The sequence below is a fragment of the Scyliorhinus canicula genome, chromosome 27 (genome assembly GCF_902713615.1).
Source record: "Scyliorhinus canicula chromosome 27, sScyCan1.1, whole genome shotgun sequence".
Lineage (NCBI taxonomy): Eukaryota > Metazoa > Chordata > Chondrichthyes > Carcharhiniformes > Scyliorhinidae > Scyliorhinus > Scyliorhinus canicula.
In genome coordinates this window covers 12,219,819-12,245,337 of record NC_052172.1, presented here as the reverse complement: position 1 = coordinate 12,245,337, position 25,519 = coordinate 12,219,819, and the positions used below count along the sequence as shown (strand labels likewise).

At 50.1% G+C, this 25,519-nt stretch overlaps 1 protein-coding gene across 3 annotated transcripts in view; it reads right to left on the bottom strand.

The window, feature by feature from the left end:
• Positions 1–279: 279 nt before the first annotated feature.
• The window catches only part of LOC119958024 (RAC-beta serine/threonine-protein kinase), a 111,338-nt gene continuing 86,098 nt past the window's right edge, over positions 280–25,519 (bottom strand). For all 3 annotated transcript variants that reach the window (XM_038786288.1, XM_038786287.1, XM_038786289.1), the window contains 10 exons: positions 23,390–23,543; positions 22,729–22,860; positions 21,626–21,691; positions 12,601–12,669; positions 11,082–11,204; positions 10,596–10,724; positions 9,129–9,343; positions 7,078–7,165; positions 5,180–5,282; positions 280–799 (listed from right to left, as the gene is read on the bottom strand). In XM_038786288.1, the coding sequence (XP_038642216.1) occupies positions 720–799; positions 5,180–5,282; positions 7,078–7,165; positions 9,129–9,343; positions 10,596–10,724; positions 11,082–11,204; positions 12,601–12,669; positions 21,626–21,691; positions 22,729–22,860; positions 23,390–23,543 (1,159 nt within the window). In that variant the 3' untranslated portion in view covers positions 280–719. The remainder of the gene's footprint in view (positions 800–5,179; positions 5,283–7,077; positions 7,166–9,128; positions 9,344–10,595; positions 10,725–11,081; positions 11,205–12,600; positions 12,670–21,625; positions 21,692–22,728; positions 22,861–23,389; positions 23,544–25,519) is intronic.

Genomic DNA, 25,519 nt, shown 5'->3' with positions numbered 1-25,519 from the left:
CCTCCACTGGTATGGAAATTAAACTGCAGTGCCGAGGGTCCCTCTCCTCCGAAACCCCCCCCCCCCCCCCAACAATCCCACACCCCCACCTCGCCGTCAGTGCGGCCCCTGCAACACTCAAGTGTAGTGCAGAACCTTAGCATCCGTTCCAACTAACGTGCGTGTGTGCCTGCAAGAGCACGTCAGTATGCCCGGTGGTGTGTGTGTGTGTTTGCCAATGCCTGAATGGTGCACATGTGTGCGTTCCAGTGGAACGATAATAAAGATGATATTTTGAAATTGTTCTTTTTTTTTTGTGTGGGGAAGAAAAAAAAAGGCGAAACTTTCGAATGGCAATGAGAGGTGGAGCTAGCGATGTCAGCAGCTTGCGACCTCGCTCTGCGCGGGTGGCATCGGGTGAGTGGCAGGGACCACCCTCGCTGTACAGATGTCTCCTTAAAATATGCACAAACATCCCAAACCGTGGCTCTTGCAGCAGTGGAACAATCACTGCAAGTTACGCTGTTGTCAACTATGTACACATATATTTTTTAAAAAAACAACTTCTAGAATGAAAGTGGACCGGTGGTGAATTTCCATTCAGCAGAACCTGCGCTTCCTGGCACTCCCGAGGTGGCAGCTGAAGGCTGATGATGGAAAGGTTTTGGGATGATGTGGAATTGCCTTCGCCGGAGAAAGTCCTGGGTGGGTTTTTGCTCTTTTTGGTGTATCCGCAGCGTTTATTCTCGCACACTCGCCGAGTAGGAGAACTGGGGAAAGTGTGCTTTCTGATCACTGTCCATCAGGTCCAAATTGTCAACTGTAGGGGGAAGGAAAGAAAAAAAAGTGACGGTAAGAGAAAAGTGGAAAAGCTGGAATGAATACATTTAAGGGAGTGGGGGAGGGGGGATATTTCTGGACACTCAAGCGGAGGCGTGGGCTTAAGTAGGGTGCTCTTTCCAAGGGCCGGTGAAGACTCGATGGGCTGAATGGCCTCCTTCTGCACTGTAAATTCTATGAATCACAGGGCAGGAGGTGGCTGTTTGGCCCACATCGTGTCTTTCTGAATGAGCAACTCACCTGGTTCCATTCTTCAGCCTCTTCCCCCACCCCGTCGTGGCCCACCCTGCACATTCATCCTCATGTAATGGAGTGGGCCAATGGTGTCCAAGCGGAGCTTGCAAGGAGGTGGGCGTCCTTCAATAAGACTAAAGCAGCAGGTAACACCCTCATTCCCTTTTGAACGCCTCGATTGTACCTGCCTCCACTACACTCTCAGGCAGTACACTGCAGATCCTAACCACTCACCGTGTAAAGAAGCATTTCCTCACGCCATTGCTTCTTTTGCTGCGTACTTTAAATCTGTGCCCAGAGGATGTAGGTCCAAGGCCTACTCGAGATGCCAAACCCACCCATAAAGTGAAGCAAAGAAACCCCATAGTCACCATCAGAAAACTAACCGTCCCCCCCACCCCTCCCCCAAATCAGACCCCTCCCAAACGTGGCTACGTACCAAAGAACAACACCCCGTCCTAACCAACCCCAACAAAACAAAAACGCTAGGCTCACGAAAAACAGGTCCAACAGATCACACCCCAACCTCACCTCCCGTGCGCTAGATAAAAATTAACTGCTAGCGATGCCCCCCCACCCACGACAGAAAAAAAAAGGAGAAAGAAACATCTCTACCCTCCCAGCTGCAAAAAGTACAACAAAAATTCAACACCCCTACAAATATCAAAATCCCACCACAAAAACTACCGTCAACAATATTACTCAGGACTGTTCCCCCCCCCCCCCCCAAACATACAGCTTATGCTATTGAGTTGGATGATCAGCCATGATCGTGATAAATGGCGGAAACAGGCTCGAAGTGCCAAAAGGCCTCCTCCTGCTCCTACCTTCTATGTATCTATGGATGTAAAACACTCCCATCCCATTACAAAAGGAACAAATATATACAGAATACAAATAAAATCCCAAACCCTTCCCCCTCAACAACCATTAAAGTCCCCACAGAGCCCATTTGACTTGATTCCAGTCTGTGCTTTGTAATAAAGGCCTCAGCCTCCTCTGAAGTGACAAAGTAGCAGCCCTTTGACTCGAAGGTAACCCTCAGCCTCGCCTGGTACACCACTCCAAACCGCACTCACTCTTGCACAATGCTGCTTTAGTCTTATTGAAGGACGCCCACCTCCTCGCAAGCTCCGCTTGGACATCATTGGCCCACTCCAGGACGTGCTCGTTGTGCTGGACAGCTGTGGGATTTTACAATAACTGCTCTTGGTGGCTCATTCGGCCGGAGTGTTCAGCTCCGGAGGGGACGCCAGTCCATCCTCCTCCTTCATCTTACTGAACATCGGCGAGAAATACGCAGCAGGATTCGGGCCCGTCACAGCCTCCGGTAACCCCACGACTGAGTTTTTGTCTCCTTGACCGATTCACCAGGTCATCCAGCTTTGCCCGCAGGCTCTGATTTTTTTTTTCTGCCACTAACGAGATATCGGGCTACTGCGAGGCAATTTGTTCTCCGGGCCTCGACAGAGCCATCTCCAACCCCTTCAACATGCTCCATCACCGCTTCCGAAGTTCTCGCCAACCTTTCTCGAACAGGGTCCAGCGCCTCCTCAAATCGATTTACGGAGGGTTTCAAACATCGCTCTCCATTGCCCCACGAAGTGCTGGACAAATTCAGTAGCCATAGGGCGGCACGGCGGCGCAGTGGTTGGCACTGCTGCTTCACGGCACCGAGGACCCGGGCTCGAATCCCGGCCCCGGGTCACTGTCCGTGTGGAGTTTGCACTTTCTCCCAGTGTCTGCGTGGGTCTCACCCCCCACAATCCAAAAAGATGAGCAGGGTAGGTGGATTGGCCACGCTAAATTGCCCCTTAATTGGAAAAAATGGAATTGGGCACTTGACATTTAAAAAAAAATTCAGTAGCCAATACCTAGTGTCAGCCGTGATCGGGGTGGCCGCAACCGGCGGACACGTGATCTTCCCTCCTGATGTTTAACCAGCTCCGGGGGCTGGTTTAGCACAGTGGGCTAAACAGCTGGCTTCTAATGCAGAACAAGACCAGCAGCGTGGGTTCAATTCCCGTACCAGTCTCCCCGGACAGGCGCCGGAATATGGCGACTAGGGGCTTTTCACAGTAACTTCATTGAAGCCGACTTGTGACAATAAGCGATTATTATTACTGATGCTCGACACCCAAGTCAATCAAAGATTTCCGCCTGCAGACTTCCGAGCTCCCTCCTTTTTTCCCCACATACTTCCTCAATGGTCTCCTACTTTTTTGTGTATAATCTAGCCACCAAAATAACAAGCGTCCTGGCGGAGTACCCAAGTGCCCAACCTCCTCCCCAAGTGCCGCCACCGGAAGTCCTTCACTCGCCCAGCGGATATTGTAAGATTTTTTAAAATCTGCACTCCCGGCCTCCCCTGCCACTTTTAATAACTTGCGCGCAGATCAGTCTGCTCTTGCATCCCCCTTTAGAGTTGTATCATTTATCTTGTATTGTCGCTCGATATTCTTCCTACCAAAATAAATCTCTCTTCTCTGCACTGAACATCATCTGCCCCTTGTCTGCCCATTAAAGCAACTTGTCTCTGTCCTGTCCAAGCTCTACACAGTCCTCACCACGGGTCACAGTGCCTTGAACACCAAGGTCTAGGTCGCTGACGTGCATCAGGAAAACCAACACTGACCCCTGGGGAGCTCCGCTACCAACCGTCCTCCAGCCCAAGAAACATCCACTAACCTCCACTCTCTGTTTTCTGTCATTCAGTTAATTCTGTAGCCATGTTGTTATTTTATTCTATTTCAGCTATAACTTTTGCTCAAAAGTTTATTGTGTGGCACTGGATAAAATGCCTTTTGGGAGGCCATGTACACCACATCAACAACACTGCCCTCGTCGACCCTCTCGGTGATCTTCAAAAACAAACTCCAGGTGGCGCAGCGGTTAGCACTGCTGCCTCCCGTCGCCGAGGACCCAGGGTCCATCCCTGCCCCGGGTCACTGTCCGTGTGGAGTTTGCATATTCTCACCATGTCTGCGTAGGTTTCACCGCCCCCCCCCCCCCCCCCCCCCCCCGCCCTTCCAAGCCCAAAGATGTGCTGGGTTGGTGGACTGGCCACGCTAAATTGCCCCTTAATTGGAAAACAAAATTAAAAGGCTCCAGCAAATGAGTTAAACATGATTGTTCCTCAAGACATCCATGTTGACTTCCCTTCATTAACCCACATTTGCCCAAGCGACTATTCTTCTCCGGGAATCACACACTAACGAGTGTGATTGCCCACCTAAGAAACTCCGTGTTACTGGTCGTGAGTTCGGTGGGTTCTAGCGCGGCTGATGGGCCCGATCCAACAGCCACATCTTTGACCGCACACCTGGCAGGTGTTTCTGGGACGTGGAGGCGGGAATCAGGCCGTGGGACTCCAGAACGCTGGCATTCCTTTCTCGGGTTGCTTTCCCATATTTGTCCTGAATTATCGTTTCTAGAAGTTTCCATCCATTTTTGAACAAGGTGCGAGGTTTGCAATTGTCCAGCCCTCTGGCACCACCCTCCAAGTAAGTCGAAGGAAGACTGAAAAAATTATAGCCAGTAATTTTCACTCCCACGTCTTGCAGTATCCTTGGATACATCTCAACCTTTAAATGCAGATAATATATCAAATACCTCCTTCTTTTCAATTTTATATCCTTCTAGTGTCTGAGTATATGTATATAAAGAGTTTGCATATTGCAAGGACATCTTGGGCTGATTCCCTGATCCCAGGCGCCAAAATCACGTTCGGCGACGAGGCAGAGAATCCCTAATGACGACAAAATCGAGGGCGACGCTTAAAAATCGGCGCACTCTAGGAGATCGCCGCACGCCGATCCATGGCCTCAGACCCAGCCCCCGTGATTCTCCGTAGCTGACCAGCGTGGGACTCGCATGGTCTCACCTATCAGGAACTCAGCAAGGCGGCTCAGGACTCAAGTCCACAGTTAGGAGGGGGGGGGGGGCATTATTTGGGGCTGGAGGCAACGTGTGGGGGGAGGTCCGGGACGCGAGCCGGCCGAAGTGGGGGGAATATTTCTTGCGGTCCGGGTCCGCAATGCTCCGGGCCGTGACAGCAGCTAGAGCCCGGGAGCTCTCCGCTGCCTGGCTGCTCGCCCCGGATCTGTAATGGGGTTTTAATACTCACATTTATCTGGGGGCGTAACTGTTATCGTCTCTGCTGTGAATTCATCATCGAAATAGCGGGTGTCGGTCTCAGAGGACACTTGGGGCTTGAACGGGGGAACAAGCTGTTGAACAGAAAGAGGATGGAGGGCAGAGGAATTAGCTCAGCATTAGTACAATCACTGCACCATCCAAACCCCTGAGAGTTTAAAGGCTGCAGAAGGTTAGAACAAAGGCCGAGCCTAGGAACCCCCCCCCCCCCCCCCCCCCCCCCACCCCCCCCCCCCCCCCCCCCCCCCCCCCCCCCCCCCCCCCCCCCCCCCCCCCCCCCCCCCCCCCCCCCCCCCCCCCCCCCCCCCCCCCCCCTCCACTCCACCATGCTGGCAGCCAGCCGCACCTCAGGTAGCGTGTGCTTTGCATGTAGCCCCACAAACCACCTGCTGCCAGGGACGTTCGCACGCATACACAGACACACGCACCCGTGTGTGCACACACAGATGTACGCACGCACAGACGTGCGTGCACTCCCGTGCATGCGCACACAGACGGGCATGCACTCCCGTGCACACAGACGGGCGTGCACTCCCGTGCACGCGCACACAGACGGGCGTGCACTCCCGTGCACGCGCACACAGACGGGCGTGCACTCCCGTGCACGCGCACACAGACGGGCGTGCACTCCCGTGCACGCGCACACAGACGGGCGTGCACTCCCGCGCACGCGCACACAGACGGGCGTGCACTCCCGTGTGCGCACACAGACGGGCGTGCACTCCCGTGTGCGCACACAGACGGGCGTGCACTCCCGTGCGCGCACACAGATGGGCGTGCACCCGCAATCGCACACAGACATAGACACACACACATAGAGATAGACACACACACACATAGAGATAGACACACACACACATAGAGATAGACACACACACACATAGAGATAGACACACACACACAGAGATAGACACACACACACATAGAGATAGACACACACACACATAGAGATAGACACACACACACACATAGAGATAGACACACACACACACATAGAGATAGACACACACACATAGAGATAGACACACACACACACATAGAGATAGACACACACACACACACATAGAGATAGACACACACACACACATAGAGATAGACACACACACACACATAGAGATAGACACACACACACACAGACAGACATACACACAGACATACACACAGACATACACACAGACATACACACAGACATACACACACACACAGACATACACACACACAGACAGACATACACACACACACAGACACACAGACATACACACACACACAGACACAGACATACATACACACACAGACACACAGACATACATACACACACAGACATACATACACACACAGACATACATACACACACAGACATACATATACACAGACATACATACACACACAGACATACATACACACACAGACATACATATACACACAGACATATACACACACACAGACATATACACACACACAGACATATACACACACACAGACATATACACACACACAGACATATACACACACACAGACATATACACACACACAGACATATACACACACACAGACATATACACACACACAGACTTTGTGTATATATCTGCGTGTGTGTGTGTATGTATATATGCACACGCACAGGCGTAGGCACACACGCACAGGCGTAGACACACACGCACAGGCGTAGACACACACGCACAGGCGTAGACACACACGCACAGGCGTAGACACACACGCACAGGCGTAGACACACACGCATACAACACAAGGTCAAACTGATGAGGGAGATCCTTTTCAGACAATTCCACAGCAGCTCGCCACATCCTGTGCCTCTCTCGTTGCGAACTAGCGATAAATGAAGTTCATCCATCACTTGGGTTCACTCACCCGCCTCTCTATGACGTCCTGCCAGTTAACCGGGACAAAGAATTTGTGCTGCATGACTTCCTTTGCATCTTCAGGACTGCCACCCAGCCTGGGGGAAGAGAGCAGAGGTGAATATGATACTGACTCCCAGCAAGCTCCTCTCGCCCTCCACCAGCTTTCCATCACTAATCGTGGCCATTTCAGAACCCTTAGCTTAAGCCGCCTTTCTCATGGGCCTGCCCCTTCTGGCCTCTCCTCATGTCTGGGTTTGCTGTAGGCAGATTTATTGGATAACAACTCCATTGCCGCCGTACCATGCAACTACCTAGAAGATGCATTGGATGGAAGTTTATTCTTCTTTCCTCTGAAACGCTAACATTTCCACATTAATACCAATAACCTTTTTACAACGTGCTCATAGACTGTGATTCATCCAGCACTTATCCAATGGGATTCCGCAAAGAGTGCCGTTAGCTTTCTGCTTGTAAGCAAACCAGCCGCAAAGGGGAGGCTGAAAACAGTGATTCCAATCCCCTTGTGCAGCAGGATCGCGAGTGACACGTGTCATTTGCCAAAGCAGAGGATGTGTGCCGGGTGACAACGCAGCAGCACAGCCTCTTTGCTGAGCCAGGCAGAGAGTGATTTTCAGCAGCTTGCTGTCGCGGCTCGCCGGAAACACGGTTTGCTACCGGGACAGCTTCCTCGTCAGCTGCCCCCCTTCACATCTCTCGTGGTACCCAGAGCAGGGGCACCAGAGCCACGGGCTTGCAAACTTCCCCCAGAGCCAAGTCGGAGGAACTTTAGCCCCCCCAAGGTCAGCTTGAAGCAAGCAGTCAGATTGCTGGTCAATGATCAGTGGAATCGGACTTGGCCACTGGATTGCCCAGCCTGCCACACAGCATTGCCTCAGTTCCAATTACTCCGCGGCCAGGTCCGGTAGCCCTGCAAACACAATAACCAGATCTCCACCCATGGGAGGGAGACTTATTTGGCTACGTTGGCAATAAAAGAGCGTACTAAGCCTCAACATCTGGATAGCAGGTACCACGAAGACAGGAGTAGGCTGAGGACAATTAGATCAAAGAGCCTATTCTTCCATTCAATGAGATCATGGCTAATCTAATTCCAAATCCAAACTCTTATCTCCATGTGGACCGTTGTCCCATTTCTCTCCGTACCCATAAAATTCTACGGTGCAGAGGGAGTGCATTCAGTCCAGAGAGTCTGGACTGGCACACTCTGAAACAGCACCCTATCTAGGCCTGCTCCCCACTCCCCGTGCTATCCAAGTGCTCTGGTTTCATCCCATAGTCCAAGGATGTGCAGATTAGGTGGATTGGCCATGCTAAATTGCCCTGATCGTGTCCAAAAGGTTACATAAGGTCACTGGGTTACGGGGATAGCTTGGGGCTAGGTAGGAGGGTACGTGCAGACTTGGATGGGCCGAATGGCCTCTTTCTGCACTGAAGGCGGGATGTACCGTAGTTGTTGGATATTGTCACTGGGCTAATAGTCCAGAGATGCAGGGTAATGCTCTGGGCACCCGGGTTCCAATCCCACCACGGCAGATGGTGGAATTTGAATTCAATAAGAATTTAAAGTCGAATGATGACCGTGAAACCTGGTCGATTGTCGTAAAAACCCACCTGGTTCACCAATATGTTTTTGGGAAGGAAATCTGCTGTTTTTACCCGGCCTGGCCTGCAAGTGACCCCCAGACCCACGCAGCAATGTGGTTGACTCTTAAGTGCCCCCCCCCTCAAGGGCAATTAGGGATGGGGCAATAAATGCTGGCACCCACGTCCCATAAACAAATTAGAAAAAAAGATTCCAGAGTAATACTCTTGTGAGCGAGTCCCACTGGAAAGAATGGATCGTGCAACGCCAGAATGATTATAATACCGACCATCGTTCCTCTGGTCGCTCCTGCTGTACGCATTGTTGCTCCGGGTCTGGTTTTGAGAATTAAGTTTTGCGCAAAATGGGCGTGGGGGTGAGAGGAGGTGTGGGGACAGCATGAGCAAATCGGTCACCCGGGGGGGGGGGACACAACAATACTTTGCGACTCTTACCTCTGTTTGGGGTCTTTCTTCAAGAGCCCCGAGAGAAGGGATTTGGCTTCGGGGGACAAGGTGCGCGGGAACCGTATTTCTTCCATGAGGATCAGCTCGAAGAGCTTCTCGTGGTCCTGGTTGTAGAAGGGCAGCCGGCCGCACATCATCTCGTACATCACCACGCCGAGGCCCCACCAGTCTACCGCTCGGCCATAGTCATTGTCCTCCAACACCTGGTGTGGGACAAGAGATGCGGTCAGGGTAATGCCCGTTTAAACACAAGAAACTTCACCCCATCCCCTCCCGCCATGAATTCCAAAATACTGAGGTAAAGGGAACCTTAGTCTGTCTGGTCTCAGCACCTCCCGGCATTGCAGATATAATCATGCAGGGGGTAGCTGGAAACATTCAAAAATATTTACAACCAGGCAACAGCCAAGTCAGAGGCGGTCAAAGAATGTTCCATGGTCTGGTGCGGGGCTTTCAGTCTGCTCTCGAATGATAGCAGCCCCCCCCCCCCCCCCCCCTCCCCCCAAGTTCCATGCCTTGAAGAGGCAGCAGCTTCGGAGAGAAGCCACGTTTTCAGGTGGTGTGACTTGTCGAGCCACAGGCCGATCATAATCGTGTGTTTGGGGGTCGGGGGAGGGGAGACTGTCTTCCAGGATAATTGTGTCGTGGCAAAGAACAAGGAACAGTACGGCACAGGAACAGGCCCTTCAGCCCGCCAAGCCTGTACCGCTCATGATGCCCTAACGTAACAAAAAAAAACCTTAAAAGAACGAAAGAAAAACCTTAAAGAACAATGGCGGATTGGGATCTCTGACGATGACACACCGGGAAGGGACCCGAGCGGCGATGTCCCAGGAACACCTGGGCGACCCTCGACTGCTTAGCCACGGGCTGGGGAAGATGTGGCCGCGTGCTCCATAAGCGGAACATGAAGAACGGCTCAAGTGGTGACTGCGGCAGCCAAGTCAGAGCACCACCCACATACTGAACATCCGCCCGGAGACATCCGTCCATGTTGGCATCACAACCACTCACACGGCACCAGCAGTGGATTGTTCCCCTCAATCTCGAACTATAACCAGTTCTGCAGCCGTACGAATTTAAAAAAAAAGAGTACAAGTGTGCGGGGTGAAAAAAAAAAAAGTGTTGAGAGCAACAAACACTTGATTGACGAGAAATTAACCAAGATCTTTTCATAAATCGAATTCCAATTCGGAGACGTGCTTTGTTGAGTTTCACACAAAGCTTGTCGGTGAAGGGAAATGGGAGGTTGGAAATGAAATGAAATGAAAATCGATTGTTGTCACGAGTAGGCTTCAATGAAGTTACTGTGAAAAGCCCCTAGTCGCCACATTCCGGCGCCTGTCCGGGGAGGCAGGTACGGGAATTGAACCGTGCTGCTGGCCTGCTTTTAAAGCCAGCGATTTAGCCCAGTGAGCTAAACCAGCCCCTAATGTTCTAACGAAATGTTCTAACCTCGGGTGCCAGGTACTCCGGGGTTCCACAGAAGGTCTTCATGGTGGCTCCATCGGTTATTCCCTCTTTACAGAGGCCGAAGTCCGTGATCTTGATATGCCCATCTTTGTCCAGCATGAGGTTTTCCAGCTGAAAGGAAACCAGAATTCAACTATTGCAGGAACTCTTAACCTCAAGCATTCCCATTCGGAACCTCTCCGGTCTCTCCTCCTTTATGCCATTTCCTACAACCTATCCCACCCTACTTGGCCACCCCGCCTAATCTCTCCACTTGCTCAGGGTTTTTTCAGCCCCTTGTGAAGGAGTTTTTTAAAAACATTATAAAGATTATATATAAACCCGAGAGGTTGCTGCAGTTTTCACCAGGACGGTATAAGTTGTCCTCGCTTCCTTCCCACTCTACCTCCTCATCGACACTCCCAATTGCTTGCGCAGAATGGATATTGGCCGAACAGAAGCTGCCGCGGCGCGTGGCCGAATACCAACCTTCAGATCTCTGTAGACCACGTTCTTATCGTGGAGGTAATCCAGAGCGGACACAATCTCAGCCCCGTAAAAGCGCGCGCGATCCTCGGTAAAAACTCGCTCTCTGGAGAGGTGGAAGAAGAGCTGGAGAAAAAGACAAGGTGGGGGGGGATGGACAGTAAACATCAAACATACATAGTAACAGAAGGAGACTATTCAGCCCCTCAAAAGTACGTTGGACCATTCAGTTAGATCAGTGGTGGGCAACGTGCGGCCCGGCGTTGGTACTGTAAGACTTCTTACTATGCTCACCCCAGTCCAACACCGACTTCGCCACATCATTTATAAAAGGTTCAACATCGCGTCCCTGCTTTTGCACTCAGCACACCCATATTGATTAATCCTAAGATCCCACATGTTTTGCTAACCACTCTTCCAATGTGTCCTGCCACCTTCAATGATCAACGCACACGCACCCCCAGGTCCCTCTGTTTATGCTCACTGTAGAATTGTGCACTCTGTAGAATTGTGCTATTGAGTCCGTATTGCCTCTCCCTTCGCTTCTGTCACCCAAAACATCTGTGTTAAACTCCATCTGACAATTCTCCGGCCACTCTGCTCGCCTATCTATGTCCTGTTGCAGTATTACCCGCACTCGCCGCCTCCCCACCACTGGCGTCGTTAGCGCTTTTGAAACTTTACACAATATTTCAAAATCAAAGCATGTAGCAAAAACAAGTAGCAGGGGGCCCCAGCGCCGACCCTTGGAGACCACCACTCCACCCTGTACCAGCCTCCGTTCCGAACATCCCATTCCAAAAATCAGCACTGCGGGGTGTGCCGACTCCAGGCGGACTGCAGCGGCTCAAGGCAGCTCAGCACTGCCTTGAACGTGTTAGAACATTACAACGCTGTCAGCAATTCCCACAGCTGGGGGAAGACAATATAGGTCAGGGAAGGGACATTAACCGATAGAGACTTTCTCCCCAGGTTTGAGCCCTCAGACTGTGCCAAGTTATGTGACCCGAGCTCTCTCGATGCAGCAGGGCAGGGCTGAACCACGCCACAGAACTAAATTTAAATGGAAGTTTAGAGGCCCCCGACTTCAATCGCTCGCTGAGCTGAGAAAGCTGATCCCCGTCGGCATGACAACGGAGTGGCTCTGCCAGGTGCTTCAGTGAGGCCCCTTCACGTCAGCCACCCAGCGCGTGGGACTAGAGTCACCGGCAGGTCAGACTGGGGCAGGGAGGTAACTGAGGGCCAATCTGGGTGTGTCTGACACTCCAGCAGTTTGTGCCTTGAGCTGGAACCGGACCCGGGACGCTGATCACTGTTCATGGCCGGCACTGTCGGTGGCAACGTAGGTGAGGGCCGGCCTACCGGGTGGACGAGGAGCCAGCTGCCCGGAGGAAAAGAACACACTGACAAGGTGGCAGAGGTTGCCGATGGCAGTGGAGTGCCAACCCAAGCTGACACGGCGGCTTCAGCCAAGGAGAGGGGCCGACACAGGCCAAACAGAGGGGAGAGCGCCATAACCTACCTCCCCACCATTCGCGTACTCCATGACAAAACATAACCGATCGCTGGTCTGAAACGCATACTTCAACGTCTGTGGAGGGAAGGTGAGAAGAGAGAGAGTGAAAACATACCCAGCAACTCCAATACAAAGAAAATAAAACTTGCATCCTTTCATCACAACAGGAAGTTATTCGCCCACGGGATGTGGGTATCGCCCATCCCTAACTGCCCCTTGCTCGGAGGGTCTCTCTCGGCCTATCCAGAGGACATTTAAGAGTCACCCACGTTGCGCCATTGTCAAAACCCACCTGGTTTTCATCACTGAACTTTTAATTACAGATTTGTTTTTGAATTCAAATTTCAACATCTGCCATTGTGGGATTCGAACCCGGGTCTGCAGAGCATTACCCTCCGCCTCTGGACTGGTAGTCCAGCGACAATACCACTGGGCCATTGCCTCCCCTGAAGCATAGTCACCATCGCCACTGTAATGCAGAAAAGCATGGCAGCGAATTTGTGCACAGCAAGCACCCACGAACAGCAATGTGACAATAACTAGATTGTGCATTTTTTTGTGATTTTGGTTGAATGGTAAGTATTGGGGAGGGCACCAGGGCTAACTCTCCTGGTCTTCTTCGGAACAGTGCCGTGGGATCTTTACATCCACTAAGAGGGGGGGGGGGGGGGTTTAATGGCTCTCCGGAATACGGTACCTGCAACAATGCAGCATTCCGTCAATATTGCACCCAGATTTTAATGTTGTGACTCTGGAACAGGAATAAAACCCACAACCTTCTGACTGAGGGGCAAGGGTGCCACCCACCAGGCCATAGCTGAAAACAGTACAGATCAAAAACAACAGCAGTTTATGGATATATGGTTTAAAAGACACTTGAGAACACCCCACTTAATAGATTTGTTAGCAAAGTGGAAGCCCTTGGGGCTGTGGCAGTGCGGATGGGAAACTAACTCCGAGACATAGCCAAGAATAGTGGGGAATGATAGATTTTGGGGCTGGAGACAAGAACACATTGGTATCTCCAGTGATAGGACCACCACGCCTTTTAACACACCCCAGATCTGGGTAGATTTAAATACATAACTGCAACGTTTAATGTCAACGCAGGAAATGCAGCCAGAAATTAGGGGGACAGTCACTGAAACCCGTACCAGCCTCCCCGAACGGGCGCCGGAATGTGGCGACTAGGGGCTTTTCACAGTAACTTCATTGAAGCCTACTCGTGACAATAAGCGATTTTCATTTCATTTCATCCAGGTAGGTGGTGGCAGGGCAGGTTGAGAGTGTGGTCAATGAGGCTTACAGTATCGTAGGCTTATGGGCAAAGAGTACAAGAGTAAGGAGGTCATGATGAACTAGTTTGACCTGAGTTGGAGTACTGCGTCCAGTTCCGGGCGGCGGACTTTCGGAAGGATGTGAAGACATTGGAGAGAGTGCAGGAAAGATTCACGAGATTGATTCCAGGAATCAGGAACTTCAGCTATGAAGATAGATTGGAGAAGTTGGGACCATTTTCCTTGGAGGAAAGAAGGTCGAGAGGAGATTTGAAAGAAGTGTTCAAAATCAGAGGGCGGGGGGAGGGGGAGCCTGGACAGAGCAGAGGGAGAAACTGTTCCCCGCTTGTGAAAGAATTGAGAAAGATGGGGCAGCACGGTGGCAAGCACTGATGCCTCACTGCGTCAAGGTTTAGGTTCGATCCCGGCTCTGGGTCACTGTCCGTGTGGAGTTTGCACATTCTCCCTATGTTTGTGTGGGTTTCGGCCCCACAACCCAAAGATATGCAGGGTAGGTGGATTGGCCACGCTAAATTGCCCCTTAATTGGAAAAAATGAATCGGATACTCTAAATTTATATAAAAAAGCATTGCTGCCTCACGGCACTGAGGACCCAGGTTCAAAACCCGGCCCCAGGTCACTGTCCGTGTGGAGTTTTCACATTCTCCTCGTGTCTGCGTGGGTTTCACCCCCACAACCCAAAGATGTGCAGGTTAGGTAGATTGGCCGCACTAAATTGCCCCTTAATTGGAAAAAAAAATTGAATACTCTAAATTTATTTTAAAAAAGGAATTGAGAAAGATGGAACAGATTTAAAGTAATTGAAGCAAAAGTGATGAGGAATTCTATTTCCCACAGCAAGTGGTTAGGGTCTGGAGCGTGGTGGATACAGGCCCATTTGGAATCATAGAAAAGTTACTGCACAGGCGGCCGTTCGGCCCATCTGGTCCATGCCGACACAAGGGTACCCAGGTGCCCTTTCTAATTCTACCTTCCTGCACCCGGTTCGTAGCAGATCCGTGTAACTTTTTTAAACGTTTATGGTCTCTGCCTCCACCACCAACTCGGGCAACGAATTCCAGACTCCCACTACCCTCGATGTAAAAGGGTTCTTCCTCATGTCCCCATTACACCTTCTGCCACTTATCTTGGATCGCTGTCCCCCGGTCCTAGAATTCTCCATCAAGGGAAACAATTCTACCCTGTCCACTCGATCCCATAATTTTTGTACACCTCAATTAAGTTGAAGCACTCAAAAAGGAGCGGGAGGGTTACCTGAAAAAGAAGAACGTGCGGGGTCACAGGGAGAAGGGCAATAGGTGAATTGCCCGTTCGGAGAGGGGCAGACACGCTGGGCCAAATGGCCTCCTTCTGCACCGTAACAATTGTGCGACAACAGACCTCAGGATGACAGGCAGACTGGCAAAACAGGTTGGCACGTGGCAGGCACAATCTAATGTAAAGCGGTGTGAAGTGATGAAAAATTAAATGAAAATCGCTATTGTCACGAGTAGGCTTCAATGAAGTTACTGTGAAAAGCCCCTAGTCGCCACATTCCGGCGCCTGTTCGGGGAGGCTGTTACGGGAATCGAACCGTGCTGCTGGCCTGCTTTCAAAGCCAGCGATTTAGCCCTGTGCTAAACAGCCCCTGATTTGTGTTGGTAGGAAGAATGAGCGATAACAAAGATAAACAAAACGGTGCAATTTGAAAGAGGATGCAGGAACGGCGAGAGCCTGCTGTTCACATACGGAAATCTTGAAAAGTGGCAGGGCAATTTGAGAAGCCCGTCAAATATAAATGTGGGATTCTGGACGTCCTAAACAGAGGCACAGAATACAAAAGCAAGGAAGTCCTGCCAAGATTTTTTTTAATCACACACTGGTTTGGCCTCAACTCGAGTACGTGGTCAGTTCGGAGCATCACCATCTCGGAAGAACGTCAAGGCCTTTAGAGAGGACGCAGAGGTGATTTACTAGGACGGGACCAGAGATGAGGGGCTTCAGTGATGTGGAGATTCTGGGGTTACTGTCCATAGAGGACAGGAGGTTAAAAGGAGGTTCGATAGGTGTCTAAAATCACGAATGACGGTGAATCAAGTAAAGATTTCTCGAGGCAGGAGGTTTAGTAGCCAGAGTACACAAATTTGGGGTATCAGGCTAACGAACGAGGAGGAATATTTTGAATGCAGCAAGTTACGATGGATCGGGAAGGCACTGTCTGGAAGGGCTGTTGAAACAGATTCAACAGTACCTTTGAAAGGGAATAGAACAGATAAGAGGAAAGGCTTCTGAGGCTATGGGCACAGTAAGAAGTCTTACAACACCAGGTTGAAGTCCAACAGGTTTGTTTCAAACACGAGCTTTCCTGAGGAAGGAGCAGTGTTCCAAAAGCTCGTGTTTGAAACAAACCTGTTGGACTTCAACCTGGTGTTGTAAGACTTCTTACTGTGTTCACCCCAGTCCAACACTGGCATCTCCACATCGAGGCTTTGGGGAAAGAATAACGGGTGCTGAGCTGCCTCCTTGTGCAGGTTAAGGAGAGGTTCGATAGGTGTCTTTCCAGCACAGAGAGAAATTAGAAGTTGGGAATAAATGCCGGCCTAGCCAGTAACACTCACATCCCCTTAAAGAATGGGGTCTTTGCGAGAGAAAAGAGCCTCAAAGTGGAGAATGAAGAGGTCTTGAAAATGATGAACTGGTTCGATTAAAAAAACATTTCCAGCCATGAGTGAGGCAGTACAAATAAGAGTCAGCCCCGAACAAATAAAGGATTTAGGAAGAGTATCTTTATGCAGAAGGAAAAAGGCTTGTGTTTGTGTGTGGCTTTTCACAACTAGACTTCTCAAAGCGCTTTGCAACCAATGTTTACAGAAATTAGAAGCTCACGGTATACGGGATAACATATTGTCACGGATAGAAGATAGACTGGGTAACAGGAAGCAGAGAGTAGGCATAAATGAGTCTTTTTCAAGTTGACAAGGTGTAACACGTAGTGTACCACGGGGATCAGTGCTGGGGCCTCAACTGTTTACAATAAAAATTTTTTTACAGTGGATGAAGGGGAAGTTGTGAAGTGGATAGAAGATGGGGACAAAAATAAACACAAAGGTTAAGTGGCTGGCAAATGGAGTATGGGAAAATGTGAAACTGTCCAATTAGGCAGGAAGAATAAAAGAGAAGATGATCTAAATGGGGAGAGATTGCAGAGCTCTGGGATGCAGAGGGATCTGGGTGACTTAGTGCATGAATCGGAAAAGGCTATTATACAGGTACAGCAAGCAATTAGCAAAGCTAACAATGTTATAATTTGAGAGGGGAATTTAATACAAAGGTAGGGAGGTTATGCTTCAGTTTTAGAGGATGCCAAAGCGTTGGAAGCAGTTCAAAGAGAGTTTACTGGACTAACACCCGAATGGACAGGTTGTCTTATGAGGAAAGGATGGACAGGCTCGGCTTATTTCCTAGTTTAGAAGAGTGAGGGGTGACTTGATTGAAACACGAGTTCCTGGGGGGTCTTATTACGATCTCACACCACACCCCAACAATGGCTAGGATATTGGACAGAAACCCCAATGTTTGGTAAGACTGAGGAAAGCATACCTCACCCCAGGAGCCATGTCAATAAACGATGTCAATAAAAATAGGGATATGGAATATTAAAACAAACATTATTACTAATATAGCTTAAACTGATCCCTTAAATAATGCTAATCGATACAGCGAATACACTGGTACTTAACTGCTATCTTTATTCACACTCAAACATAAAAAAAAATCTTAGCTCTCAATCCACTTTCAAAAGCAATTAACGCTCAGGAATACCTGCTTTACAGAGACGTCTGGATACTCCACTTTTGAGAGAGATCGCTTGACACTGCTTTAAATAAAAGACCTGAATCCCGTCAGAACCAAGCAGAAACTTTGGCTATATTTCTTCAGAAGCTACAGCTCAGCTTGTTTCAGCTCACCTTGCAACCAGACACACCTGAACTGCTAATCTGTCTACAGACATAATTTTAACTGAATTGCAGTGGGAGTAGAATCTGGACTTCTGCTCGCATCGCCACTAAAACGGTGTTCCTGCAAAATGCCTGTTACCACAGCTCCCCCCATTAATTACAGCATTTTACCAAGCTGAAATCATTAACTCCACAGGGAACCCCCATAATCCAAACAAAACTCACTCGTCCAAGCTTTTTACTGTGCCTTAATTGCACCCCTGGCTCCCAAAACCTTTCAAAACCAGGATTCTTTAAAAACACTACCGCAGGAGTCTTACACACAGATTTTTTAACCTTTATTGTACCAAATACCTATGATATATCTGAAATTCCTACAATTTGTCTGAAATTCCTACAGTTTATCTGAAATTCCTACACTCATCACAGTCTTGACAGGGTGGATGTGGAGAGGATGTTTCCTCTTGCGGGAGAACGTAGAACACTGGATCACTCATTTAAAATGGAGACGGGGCAAAATTCTATCTCTCAGTGTCGCGAGTCTCTGGAACTCTTCTTGAATAGGTGGTGGAAGCAGAGTCTTTGAATATTTTTAAGGCAGAGAAGGATAGATTCTTTGTAAACGGTGGTGGTGGTTGGGGGGGGGGGGGGGGGGGGGGTGAGAGATTATCGGGGGTAGATGAGATGCAGATTTGTGGTTATCATCAGATCAGCCGGCAGAACAGGCTCGAGGGGCCGAATGCCCTATTCCTTGTTCGTAAGCACTTTTTAAATTGTGGTCACTCTCGTATTGTAGGAAACGATGCAGCCAATTTGCGCACAGGACGCTAACAACACGATGATAATGGCCAGACTATCTATTTCTGGGAGGTTGATTGAAAGACAGGGCAAGGGGGTCTTCTCACTTGTTCTTCTTCGAAATAGTGCCAAGGATCTTTTACAGAGACCTGAAAAGATAGACGCACCCTTGGTTTAACATCTTGTTAAAACGATAGCCCCTCTGACAGTGCAGCGCCCACACTGGAGTGCCAGTCTTGACTTGTGTGGTCAAGACCTGTGGTGGGACTTGAACCCAGAATCTTGTGACACAGAGGCGAGAGTGCTAACAATTGAAACATGATAGGGCGGGGGAGTGGGCCTAAGTAGGGTGCTCTTTCAGAGGGTCTGTGTAGCTTCGATGGGCTGAATGGCCTCCTTCTGCACTGTAGGGATTCTATGATTCTACGCCAGGGGTGTCAAACTCAAATACACCATGGGCCAAAATTAAAAAATCGAGACAAGTCGAGGGCCGGACTGGTTCAATGTTTTTTTGCAAAACTTATTGAAATGAACTTATTGAACCTGGAACTAATAAAGCTTAGGTTATTGCCTATAAAAACAACATTAAATATTAAATTTTAAAAAAATTAGTTGCATTTATTTCTTATTGCTTTATCTGGAGCTTTTCCAGAGTAATTTCTAATGAAAACATTTTTCCACTGGCCAACACTTTGTGATTCACACTATACCTGAATAAACTCGGCATCAGCCATATCATACGCCATAGGCGCTTCAATTGCTGGGGCCAGCTTTAATAGTAATTAGATATTATTAGGGCAGCACGGTGGCCTAGTGATTAGCACAACCGCCTCACGGCGCTGAGGTCCCAGGTTCGATCCCGGCTCTGGGTCACTGTCCGTGTGGAGTTTGCACGTTCTCCCCGTGTCTGCGTGGGTTTCGCCCCCCAACCCAAAAATGTGCAGAGTAGGTGGATTGGCCACGCTAAATTGCCCCTTAATTGGAAAAAATAATTGGCTAATCTAAATTTTTTTAAAAAAGTAATTAGATATTATCTCGCGGGCCAAAGATAATTCCACCGTGGGCCGGATTTGGCCCGCGGGCCTTGAGTTTGACATATATGTTCTACGCCCTCTGGTTGTGGGAGATCCACCTGCATCAGCAGCGAGGCTGAGGTGAGGTGTGAATCACATTATATGTAATTTAATGCAGTCTTTGAGAGGTGAAAGATCCTTTGACGTAGTTTGCACAGGCTGAAGAGCTTCACACATGCTACTGCCATCTGGAAAGGAACGCAGAGTCAGGATTTCTCCGTAATTCCCAGAAAATGCGGCGCAAAGAACAGGCTGCGTCTGCAATAAGCAGAAATCAGCAACCTCGCATGGGTTGGACAAGTGTCTTTGCTCCTGAAAGCACCGATTCTCTCTCTGTGGTAAAGTGCCATAGGCGAGGGGGAAAGCCCCCCCCCCCCAAATCCGTATTTCTATTGTGTCTTTTGAGATCTCTGAGGCTCAGGGAGTTGAGAGCAATTTATTAGCATGGATAGAGGATTAGTTAACAGATAGGAGGCAGAGAGTAGGGATAAACGGGGCACATTTGCTCGACAGGCTATGACTAGGAGTTCCGCAAGGATTAGTACCGGGTCTCGGCTATTTACAATCTACATTGATGATTTGGAGGAAGAGACGAAGATCACTTTAACCGAGCTTCCTGACAATAGAAAACTAGGTGGGAATGTAAGCTAGGAGGAAGACTCAAAGAAGCTGCCAAGAGGTATAGACAGGTTGAGTAGGAAACATGCTGACAGATGGGGTGTAATGTGGAGAAAGTGTGAGAATAGAGGTGCAGAGTTTTTTTTTTTCCGAAAAAGGTGCAAAACTTGTAAATGTTGACGTTCAGAGAAACCCTAGGGTGTGGCTTGTACAAGGAACACAGCACTGCAGTATGCAGGTGCAGCAAGCAATTTGGCTGGCAAATGGTGCGTTCGCCTTTACTGCTACGTGATAGAAGAATAAAGATGTCTGGCTACAATTGCACAGGACTTTGGTGAGATTAACTCCGAGTTCTCTGGGTTACAGATGCCCCATTGCTGATTAAATTCAAGCTCGGCGTAGACAGACGTTTGGTCTCTCAGGGTTAAGCCAATGATCAACCACAATCGTATTGGATGGCGGAGAAGGCTCGAGGGGCCGTATGGTCTACTCCTGCTCTTACTTTTTTCACGTCACAAAATTTCAAAGCACTCTACAACTGATGAACCAGGCATTTGCACACTGGAAGCTCCTACAATTAGCAACATCAAACAACAGGTAACCTGCTAGTTTTTTTGAGGTGATGTTGGTTCAGGGATAAACATTGGCCTGGCTTCATGGAGAATTTACCACACTTGCGTCTGCAATGGTGCGATGAGATGGCACCTCCGACAGTGCAGCACTCCCTCTGTACTGCATTGGGAGATTCCGTGTTGAGATTTCAGATGCAGGACTTGAGCCCACACCGTCTGACTCAGGAAACGAGAGAGTTCGCTCCGTTGAGCCATGAGTGACGTGCCTCTCACAACCTGCTGAAGCCGCCATTGCTCGTGTGTTTAGTCACCGAGGGTAAACGGGTTGTCTGACTCACTGGGGGATTAGAAAAATCCGGCTGACACTGTGTCTCTGCCCCTGGCCCAATCCACCTTGGGGCTGAGCTCAGAACGAGGGGGAGACGCGAGGGAGCTCTGCTTAGGACAGAGTAGCTACACACATCAACCACGCCTTTGGGGGGGGGGGGGGAAAGAGACTCTTCCCCCTTTACCAGTCGTGACTAAATATACACCTGCTTACTGAAAATAAAAACAGCACAAAGCAGGAAAAAAATAAACCATCCCATCACAAGAGAGCTGCTTTTACTGTAAATACCACTGCCCCGGTGTCAAGCACATATTTTCATATAAACAGACAGCCACACAGGATATATCTCCACCCAGGAGAATACAGATTAAACCAAGCTCAATCCAGTGTACGTTTCAGCACTTACTGTTAAAAATGGATGTCGCGTATTTTGTAACACCCTGCTCTCAGTAACAGTGTGAGCGACTTCATCCTATATTAATCAAAAACAGGCGTCAATGTTTAGGTACAGTTCTTATTTTATCATGAAGGCACCGACTCTCACAGGTATACGAATTGCATACACACCGACTCTCAGGGGTACACGAATTGCATACACACCGATTCTCAGGGGTACACGAATTGCATACACACCGACTCTCAGGGGTACACGAATTGCATACACACCGATTCTCAGGGGTACACGAATTGCATACACACCGATTCTCACGGGTACACGAATTGCATACACACCGACTCCAGGTGAAAGGGCAGTGGAAGCTTTCGAAAGGGGACTGCTCAAACACTTGGAAGGAGGAACATTGGCAGGGCAGGGGCAAAAGGGACAGAGGACAGCACCAGCAGCATGGGCCAAATGGCCTCATTCCGTGCTGGATCGATTGCACAGTGGACGCCAATTCCGTGACGGTGGCAAAGCATCAACAAGTGAAGGAAGTCAACTTGTCGGCGGATCGACTGTTCTTCAAACAAATCATGCGGGGGCGTTTAAGGTCCGTTTTTCAAAATTTATATATTTTTTTGCTTTATGGGTTGGAAAGATATTGGGTGGGATTTTCCAGCCCCTCCCCCGCAGTGGAGGCACCTTGCCATTGGCTGCTGCCGGGATCTGTCGGTCCCGGCGAAGTATAAGCTGTTTGCTTCCCACCACCCATTGGATGGGATTGGATAGGGTCAAGAAGCAGCCAATAGCGTGCAGAAGGAGGCGGGGCATGACCAGGATGGACACGTCTGGTGGCCAATGGCACGAGTGAGAGCGCGGGACAATGGGATCGGAAAGTCATGTGACGACTCTTTCGGGAATCGTTGCCCGATCAGAATCGTCAACCCTAGTTTGGAGTGTGGGGGGGGGGGGGTGTCAATGGAAGGAGATACAAAGGAGAGCAGTGGGTTTAACAGAAATGTCAGACCGTGCGGCCTGTATGGGTGTGGAGTGTCACGGACCACTGACAAGATGGTGACCGAAATGGGCAACGCTTTCTTCATCAAATAAATCTCAAAGCAAGTACTCACTTTCGCAATAATTACTTCTTTCCGTAGAATTTTCATGGCATAATACCGTCCCGTGGCCTTCTCCTTAACCAGGATAACTTTCCCAAAGGTGCCCTTTCCCAGTAACTTCAAATAGTCAAAATCGTTCATCGTCTGGAATCAGAAATGGACAGCAGCTGACTTAGTCACGGCACTTGTTGATTTGGATGCAATGAGGGGGTTAGATCAAACACAACGCAGGCCTGGGTCAGAGAACTCAAAAGGTCAACGCTCCATTTAACCAAAGTTAAACCACCCCGGCATTCGCTGGCATCACCGGGAGCTGCACTGCAATCTCCGTGGAACTCAATCGCGACAGAGGGGCGCTGTTGGCACACGGCGCAACTGAATAACATGGGCACGTGATCTCGGCAAGCATGGCCCAGTTCAGCCGAGGTGACGAAGTGGGTCTTGTTCAGGCATTCCTGCAGCCAGCACCGGGAGAACCACCATTTAATGGGAAATACAAACCTTAAACCTAATTCAGGTCTGAATTTCAAAATCTGATTGCGTGCCTTGATCTGAAAGTGGGGCTGGGGGAGGGGGTACCCAGCATGAGGGCTCATCTCTGGGGGTGGGGGGAGCACCAGATGCCCAATCCCACTGGGTTGCCGTATTCCTAAATAAGCCCTCATATACTAACCACTTTATTCCTAGACTTCAAAATGGACACCTCCATCTCCTCCAATCCCGAGCTGTCACTGGGAGAGCCACACTTGACGTCCATGGCATCATCTCCCGGTTCCTGGTGCTTTAAGCTGTTCGCCACAGTCTGGATGGCTCTTGTCCATTCCTCTCTAGAAACAGTGGTTATGCAGAGTGATTATGCAGGGTCAGTGACAGCAGTCCCTTTGTAGCCGGAACCTACCTCATTTCCCCCCCCCCCCCCCCCCCCCCCCCCCCCCCCAAACCATTGGTTCAGCCCAGCCGCCAATTAAAGAGTTTGAACTGGTCAACAAATGGACTTCTATTCAGCTGGACCCTTCATGGCTGTTCCTTCACAAAACAAAGGAACTATTTCAAATGGACATCGTGCTGGAAGAAACATAGGTCTAGATTTTTTTTTTTTCTTTTAAAACTGCGCTTTGCACCTTCCCCCTCTTACAGTCAGCTACGTGTAAGCTCACAGAGGGTAGTGGAAATCTGGAGCTCCACCCACAGCCGGTTGAGGCTGGGATGAGTTTGACCAATTTGAAAGGTCAAAACGAAGAGCGCAGGTTTCTGTCCGGCGAGGATATAAGTGGCGTTAAGATATAGGTCAGCCATGATCCAACGGAATGGTGAAACAGGCTAGAGGGACTGAATGGCAGCCTCCCGTTCTTGTGGGCCGTTCCATAGCATGACGGAAACCGGATGCTCTGTTATCAACTGCCTGTATGGAGTTTGCACTTTCCCCCCCGTGTCTGCCGTGGTTTCCTCCGGGTGCTCCGATTTCCAGTTCAGAAATGTGCAGGTTAGGTGGGGTTACTGCGATAGGGCGGGGGAGTGGGCCTGGGTCGGGTGCTCTTTCGGAGGGTCGATGTCGACTCAATGGGCCGAATGGCCACCTCCTGCACTGTAGGGACTCTACGATTCTAAGCAGGGTGCTCTGTTATCGAGGCTGGCAGCAATTGGTATGAACTCATGTACATGCCCACATTTCCATGCAAGCCCATGGTCACCATCCCCACCTCTATCATGGTCCTTAGCTCACCTTGCATGGTCCCAAAGAGGAAAACATTAAATCAACACAATACATCCCCAGGGAGCACAACAGACTTCCGGGTTAGGTCGTTCTAAATGTGAGCTGAAGCCTACAGTAGGTAATCAGAAAATTTACCTTTAAATCGGTGGCTTTGTCTGCAAAATGGAAAAGGATATTAAAGCCATCGCTAAGGAAAGCAAATTCCATTTGCTTTTCGCAATGAAGTTCAGAGATGAACTACTGCTACAAAATCCATACTGCTTTCTTGGCCTCTGGTTGAAATGTCCTTTCACTAGAACAGTGCATGCGTGTGCACGCGTAGAGAACAGAGTGTGTGCATGTACAGAGGACAGTGCATGTGTGTGTGGAGAGAAGAGCGCGCGTAGAAGAGTGTGTGCGCGCGCGCGCGTAGAAGAGTGTGCGCGCGCGCGTAGAAGAGTGTGCGCGCGCGCGTAGAAGAGTGTGCGCGCGCGCGTAGAAGAGTGTGCGCGCGCGCGTAGAAGAGTGTGCGCGCGCGCGTAGAAGAGTGTGCGCGCGCGCGCGTAGAAGTGTGCGCGTGCGCGTAGAAGTGTGCGCGCGTGCGTAGAACAGAGTGCGCGTGTGCGCGCGGGCGTAGAACAGAGTGCGCGTGTGCGCGCGGGCGTAGAACAGAGTGCGCGTGTGCGCGCGGGCGTAGAACAGAGTGCACGTGTGCGCGCGGGCGTAGAACAGAGTGCGCGTGTGCGCGCGGGCGTAGAACAGAGTGCGCGTGTGCGCGCGGGCGTAGAACAGAGTGCGCGTGTGCGCGCGGGCGTAGAACAGAGTGCGCGTGTGCGCGCGGGCGTAGAACAGAGTGCGCGTGTGCGCGCGGGCGTAGAACAGAGGGCGCGTGTGCGCGCGGGCGTAGAACAGAGGGCGCGTGTGCGCGCGGGCGTAGAACAGAGTGCGCGTGTGCGTAGAACAGAGGGCGCGTGTGCGTAGAACAGAGGGCGCGTGTGCGTAGAACAGAGGGCGCGTGTGCGTAGAACAGAGGGGGCGTGTGCGTAGAACAGAGGGCGCGTGTGCGCGCGGGCGTAGAACAGAGTGCGCGTGTGCGCGCGCGGGCGTAGA